We start from the raw sequence: 14,955 nt of genomic DNA, 5'->3' as shown, positions 1-14,955 counted from the left end.
TGCCTGGTGGAAATAAATATGAAGCCTCGTAGATACTCATTTTCCATATCTTTTATGTAAACTGGCAAATGATACTAAAACAGCACTTTGGTGTATATTTTGGATATTTTCCCCCTGTGTTAAGTGTCTTTAAAATTTTTAACTGTATTTATCGCTATTATTTGAATAGGTGTCTCAATGCTTGTACCTACTGCAAAACTAAACACGCCAGAGGAAATTTGGCCAGTTATCCAATTGATGAATTAGTAGATAGAGCCAAACAGTCTTTTCAAGGTAAGAGTTTCTAGAATTCTGTGTGATTTCAGTCTCTTTAATAAATTCTAATAGTCTTCTAAGTAAAACTTCAGTTTATGTGTATGCTTGTTTAGCTTTCTGAAGAGTTTGCAAATGTTTCAGCGTATCTAATAGAAGATATTATCAGATCAGGTTATGCTGTTTGCATAACTTTTCTTTCACCACTCTGTTCTCTTATGACTCTAAGGTAAGGGACATACTTTGAAATTTATCACCTGTCTTAATATTTCATGGAAAAGACAAAAAAATAGAAATGAAAGCCATGACCTTCTGGTGTGTGTTAGACTTTTGTGGACTGAGTGAAATATTTTTTAAAGATTTCTGCCTCTTTCTTTGTTAATTTCTGGGCCATTTGGAAAACATAAGGAAAGAGAGAAGGTAGATTTTACTTTGAGCAAGTAAAGATAACCCCCACTCATCCATAGGACTGTTGGAGCTGTGAAGATTGGTAATGGTATAGAGTCCTAAAGAGAGCAATTCTTTGTGTGGGTGGCCAGCTACTTCTGATTCATCACTTGCTGGAAAATGTGATTGCCTCGATATCTCTCAGCATATAGTAAGACATTTGTAACGTGAATCACAATTGTGTTGACACATAACCATAAATTTCATCTTCTTTGTTTATAGTATGTGTATATAACATTGGTGTGTTTTTATAACCAACATGAGATAATCTATTGTCTCATAATCTTGTGGGTTAATACTTATTGGCAATGTGCTTTTCCTTTTAGCAAGTAACTTAGAGTGCTACTCTCAGGACTTCACACCCTGAATCTCAGAGAGTATGTTTTACAAACACACGTATTTAGTGAAAAGCTTCCATCAACATGAATTTCAACTGCTCTTTAAAACAAAGAGAAAAATACTCTTGATTAATTCAACACTTCTGTACAATTTTTTTTTTCCTAACGTTATATTCTTAGCACAGTTCCCTCTTGTGTTCACATTCAACTTGTACTGAAAGGAATAAATAGAAACTCACTGACTCTTGTAGTTCTTCTGTTTCAGAACCAGGTGAATTGCCTAATCAGAGGAGAAGTCTGAGTGGTTGTCTTTTCTGCAGTATGGTTACTTTAAGGATTCTTTAGAAAGGGAATGAATTTGGACAGAAGCCTACTTTGTTTAAAAAATGATCCTTTGCTGGCATTCTTACTTGGTGTTTGTTTTCCCCTATATCTATTGGATAACAGAGATTTTAGAACTGTATGATCTATCCACTAACTGATTTAAAAAGCATACAAATTACAAGTGGGTTTGCTGATTAAAATGAGTGACTTAAAGAATATATCAGAGGTTAACAGTGACTTAGTGGTATTTCTAGAGAAAGTATAAAAAGAGATTTCTTGAATGTTATTTTCATCATCATCAATAGATACGTATTTGCTTGGTTAGTCCCCCCACCATGAAATATGTGCAGTGCAGTGTTTTTCTATTGTCTTGTGGATTGAAGGCTAAGTTTTGGACTGATGGGCTCATTGGGTTGATAGGTGGAACTGTTACTAAAATACTGAGGTCTTAACTTTCTAGGTAAGCCAGTGTGTTTAGGGAATTTTAAGTTGTGAGTATCTGATGCTCTTTGCCATAGGAGAGTTTGAATTCACAACAGTGCTCTGCTGGGTTCCAGCCGCATGATCTGACAAAGGTACTTGATGTATACAAGTCATGGTTTTCTTATTACTGTGACACGTAGTGTTGCTTGTTTGAATTTGAGATAACTTACATGAAGTCATTGGTTGTGCCCTTATCATAAAGAAGGCATGCAACTTAAACTGGAGGAATTTAAAATAAATCGAAGAAGAGAAGTCTGATTTTTTTTTGAGAAGTCCAGTTTTGAGTGAGAATATTGTAATATCTGTAACATTAATGATTAGAACCATGAGACATTTTCTTTTACTTCTAAAATATATTTTATGAAGAATGTCTTTATAGATAGGAACTATTGAGTATGACAGTCACCTTTTGTTTTCTCAGTTTGACAAATGCAAAATCATGTGAAGGCCTTATTTCACAATAGGAAATAGCAATCCATAAGCTCACATTTTAAAGACATTGAGTTAGCAGCATTGTCTTTTGTTCTGCAGCAAACCTTGGTATCGTAATGGTTGTGTAGAGTTCCTATGAGTTTTAAAATTGCTATCAGTTTTTAAATTGCAAAGAATAATTTATGGAGTTAAATGTAATAGTAGAAATAGCCTGTTTTTCTTCTTTGGTGACTCTTGTGTATCATTCTTTAATAATTGAGAAATTAGGAATATTTAGAGGATCAGAGCCCCTTAAATTCTGTATTATACCATTATTAAATTTTCCCATAATCAGTAATAAACATGGTTCTTTGAGAATTTAAGAAGAAAAGTCTAAATATGCTGTTGCTAAATTTTAGTGTTTAAAGCTGTTATGTCAATGCAAGTTAAATTTCCCAACTGAAAATTGCATTTCTTTTCTTACTTTTTCTTAAATTTTTAAATGACGATGTGTCACAAATACAAAATGGTTTTTAAAAAATCTCTATACCAATTGTAGGATAGGGATTATATCCCTGGTTGCCTGTCATGTGATAGATTATACAATAAGGTAACAATTTCTTTCTGAATAGCATATTCATGGGACATTTTATATTCATAAACATTTATTTCTTAGACATCTAATGAGTGAAGAGACTAGTGCTAGCCCATAGGCAAGGGAGCATTCAGAAGAGATTCTGAAATAATCATGAAATCATTCTGAATATAAAGTGGCTTCCTAAAGTACTAAAAATACACTGACTATACATTCAGCTGCCAAGAATGAGAAAAGGAGCCCATTAACTTTTGAATGGATATCATTAAACAAACTTTATATTTTTAATAGAAACTGTAGTTTACCTTTTATGAAAAATATATATAGTTTATATTTTGTTGGTTTCCTAGCTTTTTTTTTTTTTTTTAACATTTTCATTGACTATTTTAACCTTCTCATGTGTTTTCATTTTCCTGGCAGTTCTGCATATGAGTGTGATATTTACCAGATTAATTTCTGGGTATCATCTCTTTGTTCTTAACAGACCATTGGGAAACCTCCCACCCTCACTTCACCTGTGCTGAGCTTTAGGTTTTAAAAATTCCTAGCCATGACAGTCTTTGGGGACTGGGGTTTGACATAGTTGCATTTTAGATATCTAGAAAAACATGTCAAGCAATGACCAGGACTTCGTTGAGGCCAGAATGAATTTACAAGCTAGTGTTTTCTAGGATATTTGTATTGATTTTTCTCCAGCAGCCTATCAATCAGTTTCAGTTGTATAAGTGATGGAGCAAACCTTTTTAAGTGTGCTGGGTGAGTGGTGTGGAAACAGCACCTTTCTCTGCTGTCTCTGGAATCAAAATGTAGAGATGATGGATGGGCTGTTTTCATAGCTCTCGTGTGTTTTTCTAGATCTCATTTCTGTGTTGTTACTTTTTTTTTTCTTCCTCATAAATCTGAACACCCCCCCACAAGATGAGTGGCATAAACCGGTTATGGAAAGGTGAATAAATTAAGATGAAATATTCAGAGCAAGGAGAAAATTTCTTGATGCTTAGTGATTTATGTTGGAATTTGATGAATTCAGTTTTATTTCAATACTTGCAAAGATACTGTCTAGTGTGTATGAGATTAATTATGCAATGCAGCTGGAAAACATTGCTTCCTGCCCTTTTGGATAAGAGAGGATATGAGCAATATTTGATTTTCTGGTATATAAACTTGAAATTGTTGAGTTGTATGGTTTACATGAAATCACATTTGACTTATAACCTTTAGCAATTAATACTGTATATTGATTTTCATCTAAGATGAAAAAGAGACCAATAATTGCATCCTATTAATTTATATGGCAGTTGTTTAAATGTCTCTTTTATTCTTTTATCTTTTCATTTGTGCTGTGTTCAAACTGAGAAATCTGTTTCTTCTGTAGGATTAGTAACATTCATATATATATTTCTTATACATTGTCAACTTCCACCAAAGGATTTTAGGCAGCTTACATTAAAGGATTATATGTAATAGACCATAACAAAATAAAGGCTATATGAAATACTATATTGTGTTTCAAAAGAGGAAAGATAATTTTACCAACTTGTGAATCTTGGCTCTCCCAAAGAATAGGGGGTTAGGGTGATTTATATAATTTGATAATTAGTTTTTAATGACAAATCCACCTGTCTCTAGGCTGTAAATACTAAGAGTTATTTGCTTACATCCTTTTCTAAGAGACATTGACAAATATAATAGAAATGCCTTTAGCCTATCATATATGGAGAAGGAAATGGCAACCAACTCTAGTATTCTTGCCTGGCAAATCCCTTGGACAGAAGAGCCTGTTGGGCTACGGTCCATGGGGTCACAAGGAGTCAGACATGACTGAGTGATTTAGCACGGTGAGGTATAGAATTTCAAGATAGTCTCTCCATGGCCTTTTCTTCTGTTGAATGTTACAAAACCCCCCAATATAACGTTAAACCATAACTTTTAGAAGAAATTTTAATGGCAGAGCTAAATAAATTTACGTAATATGTGTAACTTGATAGGAGGATCTGATACCTAAATAGCTGTTTGTCAGATATTCGGTTTAAATAAGCTGAGATTAATTACTTTGGTGTCAGAGAATGTTATCTACAGCAGACCGGAGTATAACTGACTTGGTTCTTGCCTCTTCAGACCTTTGAGTTTCTAAGTCAGTGGTGTTCTTAGCAGCAACTCTTTTTCAAATGAAATTTGAAAAGTAAAAGAACTGCCAGGATTGAAGGTACGAGTCCTTTGATGCTGAGGCCTTTCTTTCCTCAGAACATTTAGGATTCAGCCTGAACTGGCTGGTATTGATTAATGCTTCTGCTCTAGTCCTTAAATCCACCAGTCCAGTGCTGGCAGAGGTTTTCTTAAAGGGCCACATCATAAATGTTTTAGGCTCTGTGGGCTGCAAGGACTCTGTCCCATCTGTTCATTGTTGTCCTTGTAGCATAGAGTCAGCTACCTGTAGACATGAATGAGTGGGTGTGGCTGTGTTCGAATAAGGGTTTAGTGGTCAGCTTTGGGAAAAGGTAACTTAAATAAGATATTATTGAGAACAGTCTTATGGTCTCTAATATGCTAGGTAATACACATAAATTCATAAGAGAAGGAAATAGTCTTTAGGAACTAATGTTCCTCTGGCATTGATTAACATTATCAGTCTGGCTGTTCATTTTAGTCAGTTGGAAATTTCGTAAAACCAAAACCACACTGATGTCTGTGTCCCATTGCTGACAACTGCATCATCATTTCTGTGGATTGGGAGACCCTGCATTTTCTAAAATACAGATGATTCTAACGTATAAGCCAGGGTTGAGAACTTGAATTGAGATCCACTAGTTTAGGTGATTTTTTTGGTTGAAGTTTTAAAGTGAACTGACCCTCTCAATCTCTACTGAGAGGGACTGTGAGGAGGAAACCCTGGTTGATTAGTAAAGAATGAGCCAGGCTAGGGAGGGTGGTGGAGGAGGCAGTGGCACCCCACTCCAGTACTCTTGCCTGGAAAATCCCATGGATGGAGGAGCCTGGTGGGCTACAGTCCATGGGGTTGCACAGAATCGGACGCAACTAAGTGACTTCACTTTCGCTTTTCACTTTCATGTACTGGAGAAGGAAATGCAACCCACTCCAGTGTTCTTGCCTGGAGAATCCCAGGGACAGGGGAGCCTGGTGGGCTGCCGTCTCTGGGGTCGCACAGAGTTGGACACGACTGAAGCGACTTAGCAGCAGCAGCAGCAGCAGCAGCAGCAGCAGCAGCAGCAGCAGCAGCAGCAGCAGGGAGGGTGGTGGGGCAGAATGAAAAGTGAAAGTGAAGTCACTTAGTCCTGTCTGACTCCTTGCAACCCCATGGACTTGTAGCCTACCAGGCTCCTCTGTCCATGGGATTTTCCAGGCAAGAATACTGGAGTGGGTTGCCATTTCCTTCTCCCACAGTACTGTTCATTTGTAGGTACCACTGTGCTGGTTAATGGCTGGTTTCATAATCCCCTGATGGTGCTTACTTACGTGAAGAGGCTCAATGATTTTTATTTTCACTAGGTATCACAGAAGGGTCAGCTGGCATTTTACAAGTGTTTCCTGGGCTCTGTGGAAATCAGAAAGCTGGAAAAGGCTTGTCTCCAAGGAGCTCCTCCTAATTCGAGAGGACAGAGTAGCCAGTTAGACTAATGAAAATTAAAGTACACCGAGCCAGGAAAGACAGTGTTCAGATGGCAAAAAACACCGAGCTTTTTTAACTTTGGATTTTGATCCGTGATCTGTCAGGGTGATGTCAGCAAATTGATGGCCCTTGTGCTCCTCCCCACCTTCCCAACTCCAGGTATCCTTCACTAATCAGCCAAGCTTTCCCCTCAGAATCCCTCTCTATACTGAGTGCTATTTGCCACCACTTGGTATTCTAGATGAACTCTACTTGCCATTCTGAATCTTAAAGTTTGTGTTATGCTGGAGGTAGACGGAAGGAACCACGGTAACTATTGGAACTGTATGGTTGTTGTTTTGACATTCATTCAACAAATATTTATTGAACATTGCTTAGAAACAGTTCCTCGTTCTACTGATAGGTATGTGCTTTAGAAATGTGGTGATAACGATACATTATTATAAGCAGCCTTTGGTTACTTCTGCCAGTAAGATAGGGAGACCAGTGGTGAGGTTTGCTTATCCCTGCTGTGGGAAAGAAAGATGCAATCCCAGGGCTGTTTTACAAAACGGCATCTGTTTATAATTCTGTAAGCTTTCATAGATCAGAGTACATATAACCCGAAAGTGCAGAAAATTTGAATCTTCTGGGAATATCGCTTTAAATCGGTCCCTAGGAAAACTAGAGTGTAATCAATCCCCCACTATTACCGGTGACTTTTACCTTTTTCACTCTGTTTTGTTCTACAAAACAACCTGCAAGTATGCAATTAGTTATGAAAAATTACATATAATATGATAAGACCTTTGCAAAACAAATGGGAAAAGTCAAGACTTGGTGTGGAATTGGAACTTGGGAAAGTAGGCCATAGTCACATATGCTGTTTCAACTCTGAACTTGTCTTAAAAGCTTATTTTCTGTAAGAATAAAAAAACCAGCTTGGCATTAGATTTGAGAGAAAATTTTCACTTGTGATCTCTTGTAGGGAATGGGAAAGATGTATTAGGTCTCAACAGCATCCCCTTAACACTCAGATCCACATACCGAGTTTCTTACAGTTGTATGTTTTGGCATTCCTTGTTAGAACTTGCAGCCATGCCCTGTAAAGCATAACACTCTGACAGGATTTCTTGGGAGCCTAAGAGAATACGTTCCAAGTGTTTGGGACTTGCTAGTGATCTGGCTTTACTCCCATGTTGTACTCCTTGGGTACTACAAAGGAATCCTGTTGTAGAGGCTAATAGCTTAGGGTTTGCACCCCCAAGGTTGTTTTGCGAGATGATAGATCAGAGTGCAGGAAGAAGATACAAGGATTTGTATTGATTTGTATTTTCTCTTCCTTAAAAGTTTTTTGGTATATGTTTTATATTGTGTATAATAGCACAGTCGTGCTTGAGTATAATTAGTAAATACATCTCCATTGGGATTCATTAAACCTTTTTTTAATTCATTCAGGAGAGTGATTTTCTAAAATATGGAAACTGCTGATTCAGAGGAACAAATAGCCTGCCCGTTTACCACTAGAAACCCAGTTCTTTGCACCAGGCATCTGGTTTGAGTAGGGTTTGCTCTCTGTCAGGGTCCTAAGTTGCCCATATTCTGTTTTGATTGAGGGCAAATCCATCTGCTTTTGAGATCAAATAAGCAAAGAATAAAGTTGATGACCTTTGGAGGAAACCTGTGGTACTTAATGAAGACTCTTGCAGAGCATCTGCTCAAAGGCAGGCTCTTAGTCCTCGGCAACACTTGTTTCCACTCTGCTTCCGTCTGGGTTTCAGATCATTGGAAGACTGAGCCAGGAGGGTGTCGGGTCGGGCCTGGGAGACAGTCCATATTTGGGTTTAGTAGGTGCTCAGTAAATGTTGAATCGGTGGCTGATCCTGAATTGATTATGCTCGATGAAATTCCATATGCGACTTGGAACCTGCAATGAAAATACAGCCTGGAAAAGCTATATTTCTAAAGTGGGCAAGGAATATTGCTTAGTTTCAGCTGCTCTTCCTTCACAATTGAGTACTGTGTCTCATAGCACAGGCTTGATTTTATGACACCAGACATTTGGTGGCAGTGGCTTTCTAAGATTTGCAGAAGAGAATTAATTTACTTTTGGAAAGTATCTCCTGGTACCTGTCATTTTACCAAAGGAGTATATCCATGTAGGTCCCATGTTTCTAATTATAAATAAACATTTGCTTTGACATTTCTCTTCTGCGAAGCAGAATACAGCAAACAGTTTGTGGTGACAAGGGGACCAAAGTTAACTGAGGGTTTGCCTTCGGAAGTTCGAACTGAAAGTAATCTGTCTCTGGGATCATTTTGGTGAACTTTAAAGGCTGCAAGTTAGTTTTGGAAGGTTGTTTAATGGAATGTTAATAGCCCTGGAAAGATGTGAAAGTGATACTGCTACCTGGTGGTTTGTAAACCTGACCTTTGTGAGATGTTTTCTGGGCAAAAGTACTATTTTGTGATGCCAGCAGCTTTTATTGATTCTGCAGAGTCTGCAGTTTTCTAACACTGGCTGTCAGTTCATTCCAGCTGAAAAATTATTAAATTTCTTCTCCTGCTTGTGTGGATATTAAATTGCAGTAAACATACTTGCGCAGTGTCAGGTACAGCAAGCACAATTTTCTGCGTGAAAAAAAATGTTTGTTAGTAGGACCTTGGCGGTTCAGCAGAGGTTATAAATTTTTGTATTTCTTCTTATTTATTGCTCTCAGTTATGGTTTTTATTTCTCTTGGTAAGTTCCTTGTTATTTGTAATATAAGAAAGAAAAGTTTGATTTAGACTGCTGACTTTAAAAACTATGCCCTTTAGTCAAAAGAAAAAGATGGCAGTAAGAGGATTTAACCAGTAAAAATATAATTGGAACAGAATGAGAAAGATCTGATGAAAGAATGAATTGAATGAAAAAGGGAAAGGATAAATAAAATAATTCGATGATCATCAATTCAGTTCAGTTCAGTTGCTCAGTTGTGTCTGACTCTGCAACCCCATGAACCACAGCAGGCCAGGCCTCCCTGTCCATCACCAACTCCCGGAGTTCACCCAAACTCATGTTCATTGAGTCGGTGATGTGATCCAACTATCTCATCCTCTGTTGTCCCCTTCTTTTCTTGCCTTCAATCTTTCCCAGCATTTGGGTCTTTTCCAGCAGAAATAGATATTTTTCTCGAACTCTCTTGCTTTTTCGATGATCCAGCAGATGTTGGCAATTTGATCTCTGGTTCCTCTGCCTTTTCTAAAACCAGCTTGAACATCAGGAAGTTTAGAGCCCAGAAATATTGTCGAACTCCAAAAAAGTAGCCTGGAAAGGCATCAAAACAGCGATCTGAATAGAGATTAAAACCAGAGTCTGAAACCAAAAAGACAGAAAATAAAATCCAAGTGCCTGGAGAATAAATAGGTGAAAGTCCTAACTAATTAATTAGAATGGGCCATGTTGCTTACTTGCCACTTGCAGAGTGATAAAGTTAATTCAGGGTTTAAAGGAAATGTGTGCAGTGGACAAAACCCACTTTTGGCATTATAAACTGTTTGAAATAGTTAAGCTTAGGCTTTTTATTTTTTTGTTTTGGCTGTGCTACATGACCTGTGGGATCTTAGTTCTTTCACTAGGGAACCAGCCTGTGCTCCCTACAGTGAACACATGCAGTCCTAACCACTGGACCACCAAAGAAGTCCCATAAGCTAGTTGATTTTATGTTTCATAATTAATTACACATTTTTATAAACGCATTTTAGAATCTAAGATTTAACAAACCCAGCAAATTGTAATCCCTCTTTTCTTCTCTCTAAATATCATGTAGATGAACAGTGAAAAAATCTATCACTCAGTGGCCACCATTGACTCTCTCCGCTGGTAGTCACGCTTTGTGTAGACAGGGCCCTTCTACATTGGCTGTCTGCTTGTCATGTGTCTTGCTTTGGCCGTCGGCGCATGAGAAAGCCTGATGCAAGTAGTTTTATAAACACTTGTATGATGGGGCTTGTTCTTATGGAATGTTGCTTGGATCCCTGTGTCTCCTTGAAAGTGGTCCAGCTAACCTATTGCAGTTATTGCATGGACATAGCCCACAGATGTACCAGCTGAGACTCGAGATGTGAATGAGGTAGTCATTTTTAATGCTCCCACTGTCACACTGATCAAAAAAGCAAAACCCAATCCACACTGCAGAACTACGAGCAATAATAAATTATTGTTTTATGCCACTAACTTTTGTGTAGTTGTTTTGCAGTATTAAGTATATTGTGTTAGCTATTTAGAAAATGTATTTTAAATTCAAATGTCATAATGCTATCATTATATTTACAGTACCTATTCATTTTAGCCAAATGGATTCAGGATTGCATTTTGGTTATGAACAGAAAGGGTTAGATTCTGTGACCTTAAGAAAGCTGTTTCTTCTCTCTCAGGTTCAGTTTTTTCATCTGAACAGTAGAAATAAAGCATACTCGTTAGATAATCAGCATAGATTTTAAGCAAGATGCTGTAATACTAAATGTATGCTACTTTGAGAATACTTAAAAACTCTTGTTTTTGTTCAGTCACTAAGTCATGTTCGACTCCTTATGACCCCATGGATGGCAGCACGCCAGGCTTCCTTGTCCATCACCAACTCCCAGAGCTTGCTCAAACTCATATCCATTGAGTCGGTGATGCCATCCAACCATCTCATCCTCTGTCGTCCCTTTCTCCTTCTGATTTCAGTCTTTCCTAGCATCAGGGTCTTTTCCAATGAGTCAGCTCTTCGCTCAGGTGACCAAAGTACTGGAACTTCAACTTCAGCATCAGTCCTTCGAGTGAATACTCAGGGTTGATTTCCTTTAGGATTGACTGGTTTGAGCTTCTTGTTGTCCAAGGGACTTTTGAATCTTCTCCAGCACAATATGAAAGTATCAATTCGTCGATGCCCAGCCTTCTTTATGGTCCAGCTCTTACATCTATACATGACTACTGGAAAAACCATAACTCTGACTACATGGACTTTTGTAGGCAAAATGATGTCTTTGCTGCTTAATATGCTCTCTGTGTTTGTCATTCCCTTCCTTCCAAAGAAGTCTCTTAACCTCGTGGCTACAGTCACTGTCTGCAGTGATTTTGGAATCCAAGAAAATAAAATCTGTCACTGCTTCCACTTTTTCCCCTTCTAATAAATGGTTGCTTATTATTATTGTGTTTGTTCTTAATGATTTAGTAAAAGGACAAGGAGGAAGAAGGGGGAACAGAAAAGAGAAAATATTGTTGCCATTTTATTTTTCTTTCCAAATCTGTCCTGTGTATATTAGTGCATATAGGGACATGCCCTAGCCTGGCTATTTTTTGAGCTTCCCTGGTAGCTTAGACACTAAAGTGTCTGCCTACAAAGCAGGAGACTCGGGTTCAATCCCTGGGTCGGGAAGATCCGCTGGAGAAGGAAATGGCAACCCACTCCAGTATTCATGCCTGCAAAATCCCAGGGACCGAGGAGCCTGGTAGGCTACAGTAAGAGGAAACATTGGCTGGTAGGTGTGCTTCTCACACTTTAAAGGGCAGACAGATCATCTGGAGATTTTGTTAGCATGCAAATTCTATTTCCGATGGGTCTTGAGTTGGGCCTGAGAATTCGCATTTTAAGTTCTCTATTGATACTGATACTGCTGGTCCTCATGACTGTTCATATTTTAGTTCTGAATCCCCTCTTCAGCCATCATCTTTCACCATTCATAATTTGTTCATCACTTACTAATTCAGAATTTTTTCTTCATACGTCTGTGATAGCGCTTGCCAGGTGTAGTTAAAGTGATCTGTTTAAATATTTATATTTTTCTACCTTACCTCCTCTGTGATCTCTCTGATAAGAACTGCTTGCATCTCACTTTTCTTGGTATCACAATTAATGTTCAATAAATGTCGTTTGGTGCATGCCCTTATGATTCTCATAACTGAACTGGGAACTTCATCTTCCATTTTACTAATCGGAAATAGTAAATGTTCAGAGAATAAACCTTCTCAATATCTGGCTGTGAATCCTGGAGTTTGAAGGAATAGTCAGCTAGTGGCCTTGCTTGGGAATGAGAGAAGAATGGGTTGTTCACAGATGTGAATAATTTTGGGAGGATAATGGGGATTGGACACAGTTCAGACTGTTTCTTTTTGTGAATATTAATCTACACCCATACTATATCATATAAACAAATAGTAGAAAATTAGAATATTTGAGGCAGATTTAATGTTCTAGGTAGGAAATGTTGAAGAAAGCTTGTATTTAAAAAGATAATATCTGTTTTCTTTGAAAAATTGGGTTGCTACATATTACATAGACGTGAATTCATTTCTGCTTTTGTATCTATATTTGTTCACTCCGGCTACATCTGTGCTTTATTTTTTAAACTAGAAATAATTTATATACGATGGTCTGACCTTAATTTACAGTTGTACTGACTTTCAGATATAATTCACTGTGTAATTAGTTTTAGTGGAAAAAAAGTAATAATAGGGGGAGATGAGTAGGAGAAGCCTGGGACTATGTTAAATGGAGAATAATTGAATAAAGATTTTAAAAATAATTTCTCTAACTGTATTAGCCCTGTATTTGAATATTTTAAGCAGGATTATTTCTGCACCTAAATGTTCAAATAGTATGTGCTTTTTATAAATTCATAAATATTATAATCACATGAAAATATACCTCTCCCTGTGAATTTTGAAAATCTGTAAATTTTTTTGCTCTGATTGACTGTCATTTTGCTGAATAGTTCTTGATTTGAAATGAGTACATACAGGGAAATATATGTTGTTTCATATTTTAAGCACCTTTGCCAAGATTAGTGTTAGATTTAATCTTAATTGTAATTATTATTTGTTTATTTAACAAACATTTGTCAGGTACCCTATAGTAAATGGGGATATGTGATAGTGAAATCTTTCTGTAGTGAATCTTAGGACATCTAGAAGAAACAATTTGTGATTTTTAAATATGACTTGATAGCAGGTTATGAAACAAATATATATTTTCCTTCACTAAAATACAGAATTTGATAAAATAAAAGTTGCTACTTAAAAATGACTGACTTGTTCAGAATAATTCATATCAAAGGAAAGCAAATGGAAACTTGGATCAGTGTATTTTAGGTTAGACAGGATATTTCTCAAGTTGGGTTTCAGCTAACTCTTGACATCTTATCACATATTCAGCCCCTCCATTGCTAATTATTTTTAAACTTGGACTTCAGGAAGCCGAATTGCCATCCCTGAGCAAAGAAAGATTATTTTGTATGCTGCATAGCATTTATTGTATTCTACCAGCAACACAGAATTTTTGCACATCACTGATTTTCTTCCTTGCTTTATTTTATTCATAGTAGTGATACTGATTTTTTGTGTGTGATGACTGTAGGTACGATTGTAAATCTAGTTCAGACAGTTAATAAAACTGTGTAAGAAGTGGGTGTCAAGTAATGTTCTTTGTACTATTACATCTAGTGTTTCACTTCAGCCTTACTGTTCGTTGAGTGAATTATAGCTGCTGGTGCTTGTTGGCCCTGTTTTACTGCCGCACAGGTTCCTCTGAAGGTCTGAAGAAGAATGTGAAGGTAGAGATTTCCTGATGGATGAGCCAGTGTGCTTTGCACTGTAGCATGCTGCTCCTTAGGGAGAATATTGCAAATACATTGGTTGCTATAGTGCAGTTTAGTCTATTATCATAACTGGGGTCATTTCATCAGTTGGGATCGTTTTGAGAGACGCCCTCGTGAAATTGCAGTCATCATGCTCTTGAATGGTGGCACTGACGCATTTCACAGGTTTTCAGCTTCTTCGGTCACCACTCTTTCAAACGATTAGATACCTAGAAAAATAACAGAATGCTGAAAAACCAGGCCCACACAGAAATTTCAGGTTCTAGATACCTTAATACACCAGAAGAAACTATTTTCATTTGTGTGTCAGTAAATAGACTACATTTAAGTCCATTCATTAAGTCAGTTCATTAAGGTACATTTAAAACTCTGCCTTATTGTAAAATTACCTGTTCTTTTCAAGTTTGGAGATTTAAGAACTGTTTAAAAGTGTATTTCACTGTACGTGAAATGAATATAGAAGTGATGGTAATGATGCAGAAAGATTAGTTCTATATGTAACCATTAACTTGAGACTTTGGATCTGTGAAGATCCTTAGTTTCTAGTGTACCCATCAGAGTTGCTTGATTGCCTGAAATCTATGTTCTCCTCACGCCACAGACTTGCACTAAATGAACTGTGAATTTTAATTTGAAATGTATTTGGAAACCAATTTCTATTAAAAATGGATTTATAGCTTGAAAACTGGGTACCTCAGAAATGCCAAGTAAATCCAGTTCATCTTCAGTTGCCAGTTGTGTCTGTTTTTAATTTTAGGCAATTGCGTTTGTGACCCACTCTTGTTTGGCTTTACTTTTTGAAAACCAGTGCTCCAAAGAAAGGAAAAATAAACCCACTTTTGTTCCTAGTTTATTTGCAAACCAGGTCAGACGCCCT

General features: G+C 37.2%; 1 protein-coding gene across 8 annotated transcripts in view; it reads left to right on the top strand.

Moving 5' to 3' along the window:
- Nucleotides 1-14,955, top strand: part of CDKAL1 (CDK5 regulatory subunit associated protein 1 like 1) — a 607,158-nt gene that overhangs the window by 282,521 nt on the left and 309,682 nt on the right. For all 8 annotated transcript variants that reach the window (XM_027959157.3, XM_027959153.3, XM_060403461.1 and 5 more), the window contains one exon: nucleotides 170-273. In XM_027959157.3, coding sequence (XP_027814958.1) covers nucleotides 170-273 — 104 coding nt within the window. The remainder of the gene's footprint in view (nucleotides 1-169; nucleotides 274-14,955) is intronic.

The sequence above is a fragment of the Ovis aries genome, chromosome 20 (assembly GCF_016772045.2).
Source record: "Ovis aries strain OAR_USU_Benz2616 breed Rambouillet chromosome 20, ARS-UI_Ramb_v3.0, whole genome shotgun sequence".
In the NCBI taxonomy this organism is placed as follows: Eukaryota; Metazoa; Chordata; class Mammalia; order Artiodactyla; family Bovidae; genus Ovis; species Ovis aries.
Note: the sequence above shows the minus strand (reverse complement) of the source record. Positions and strands in the feature narration are given on the sequence as shown.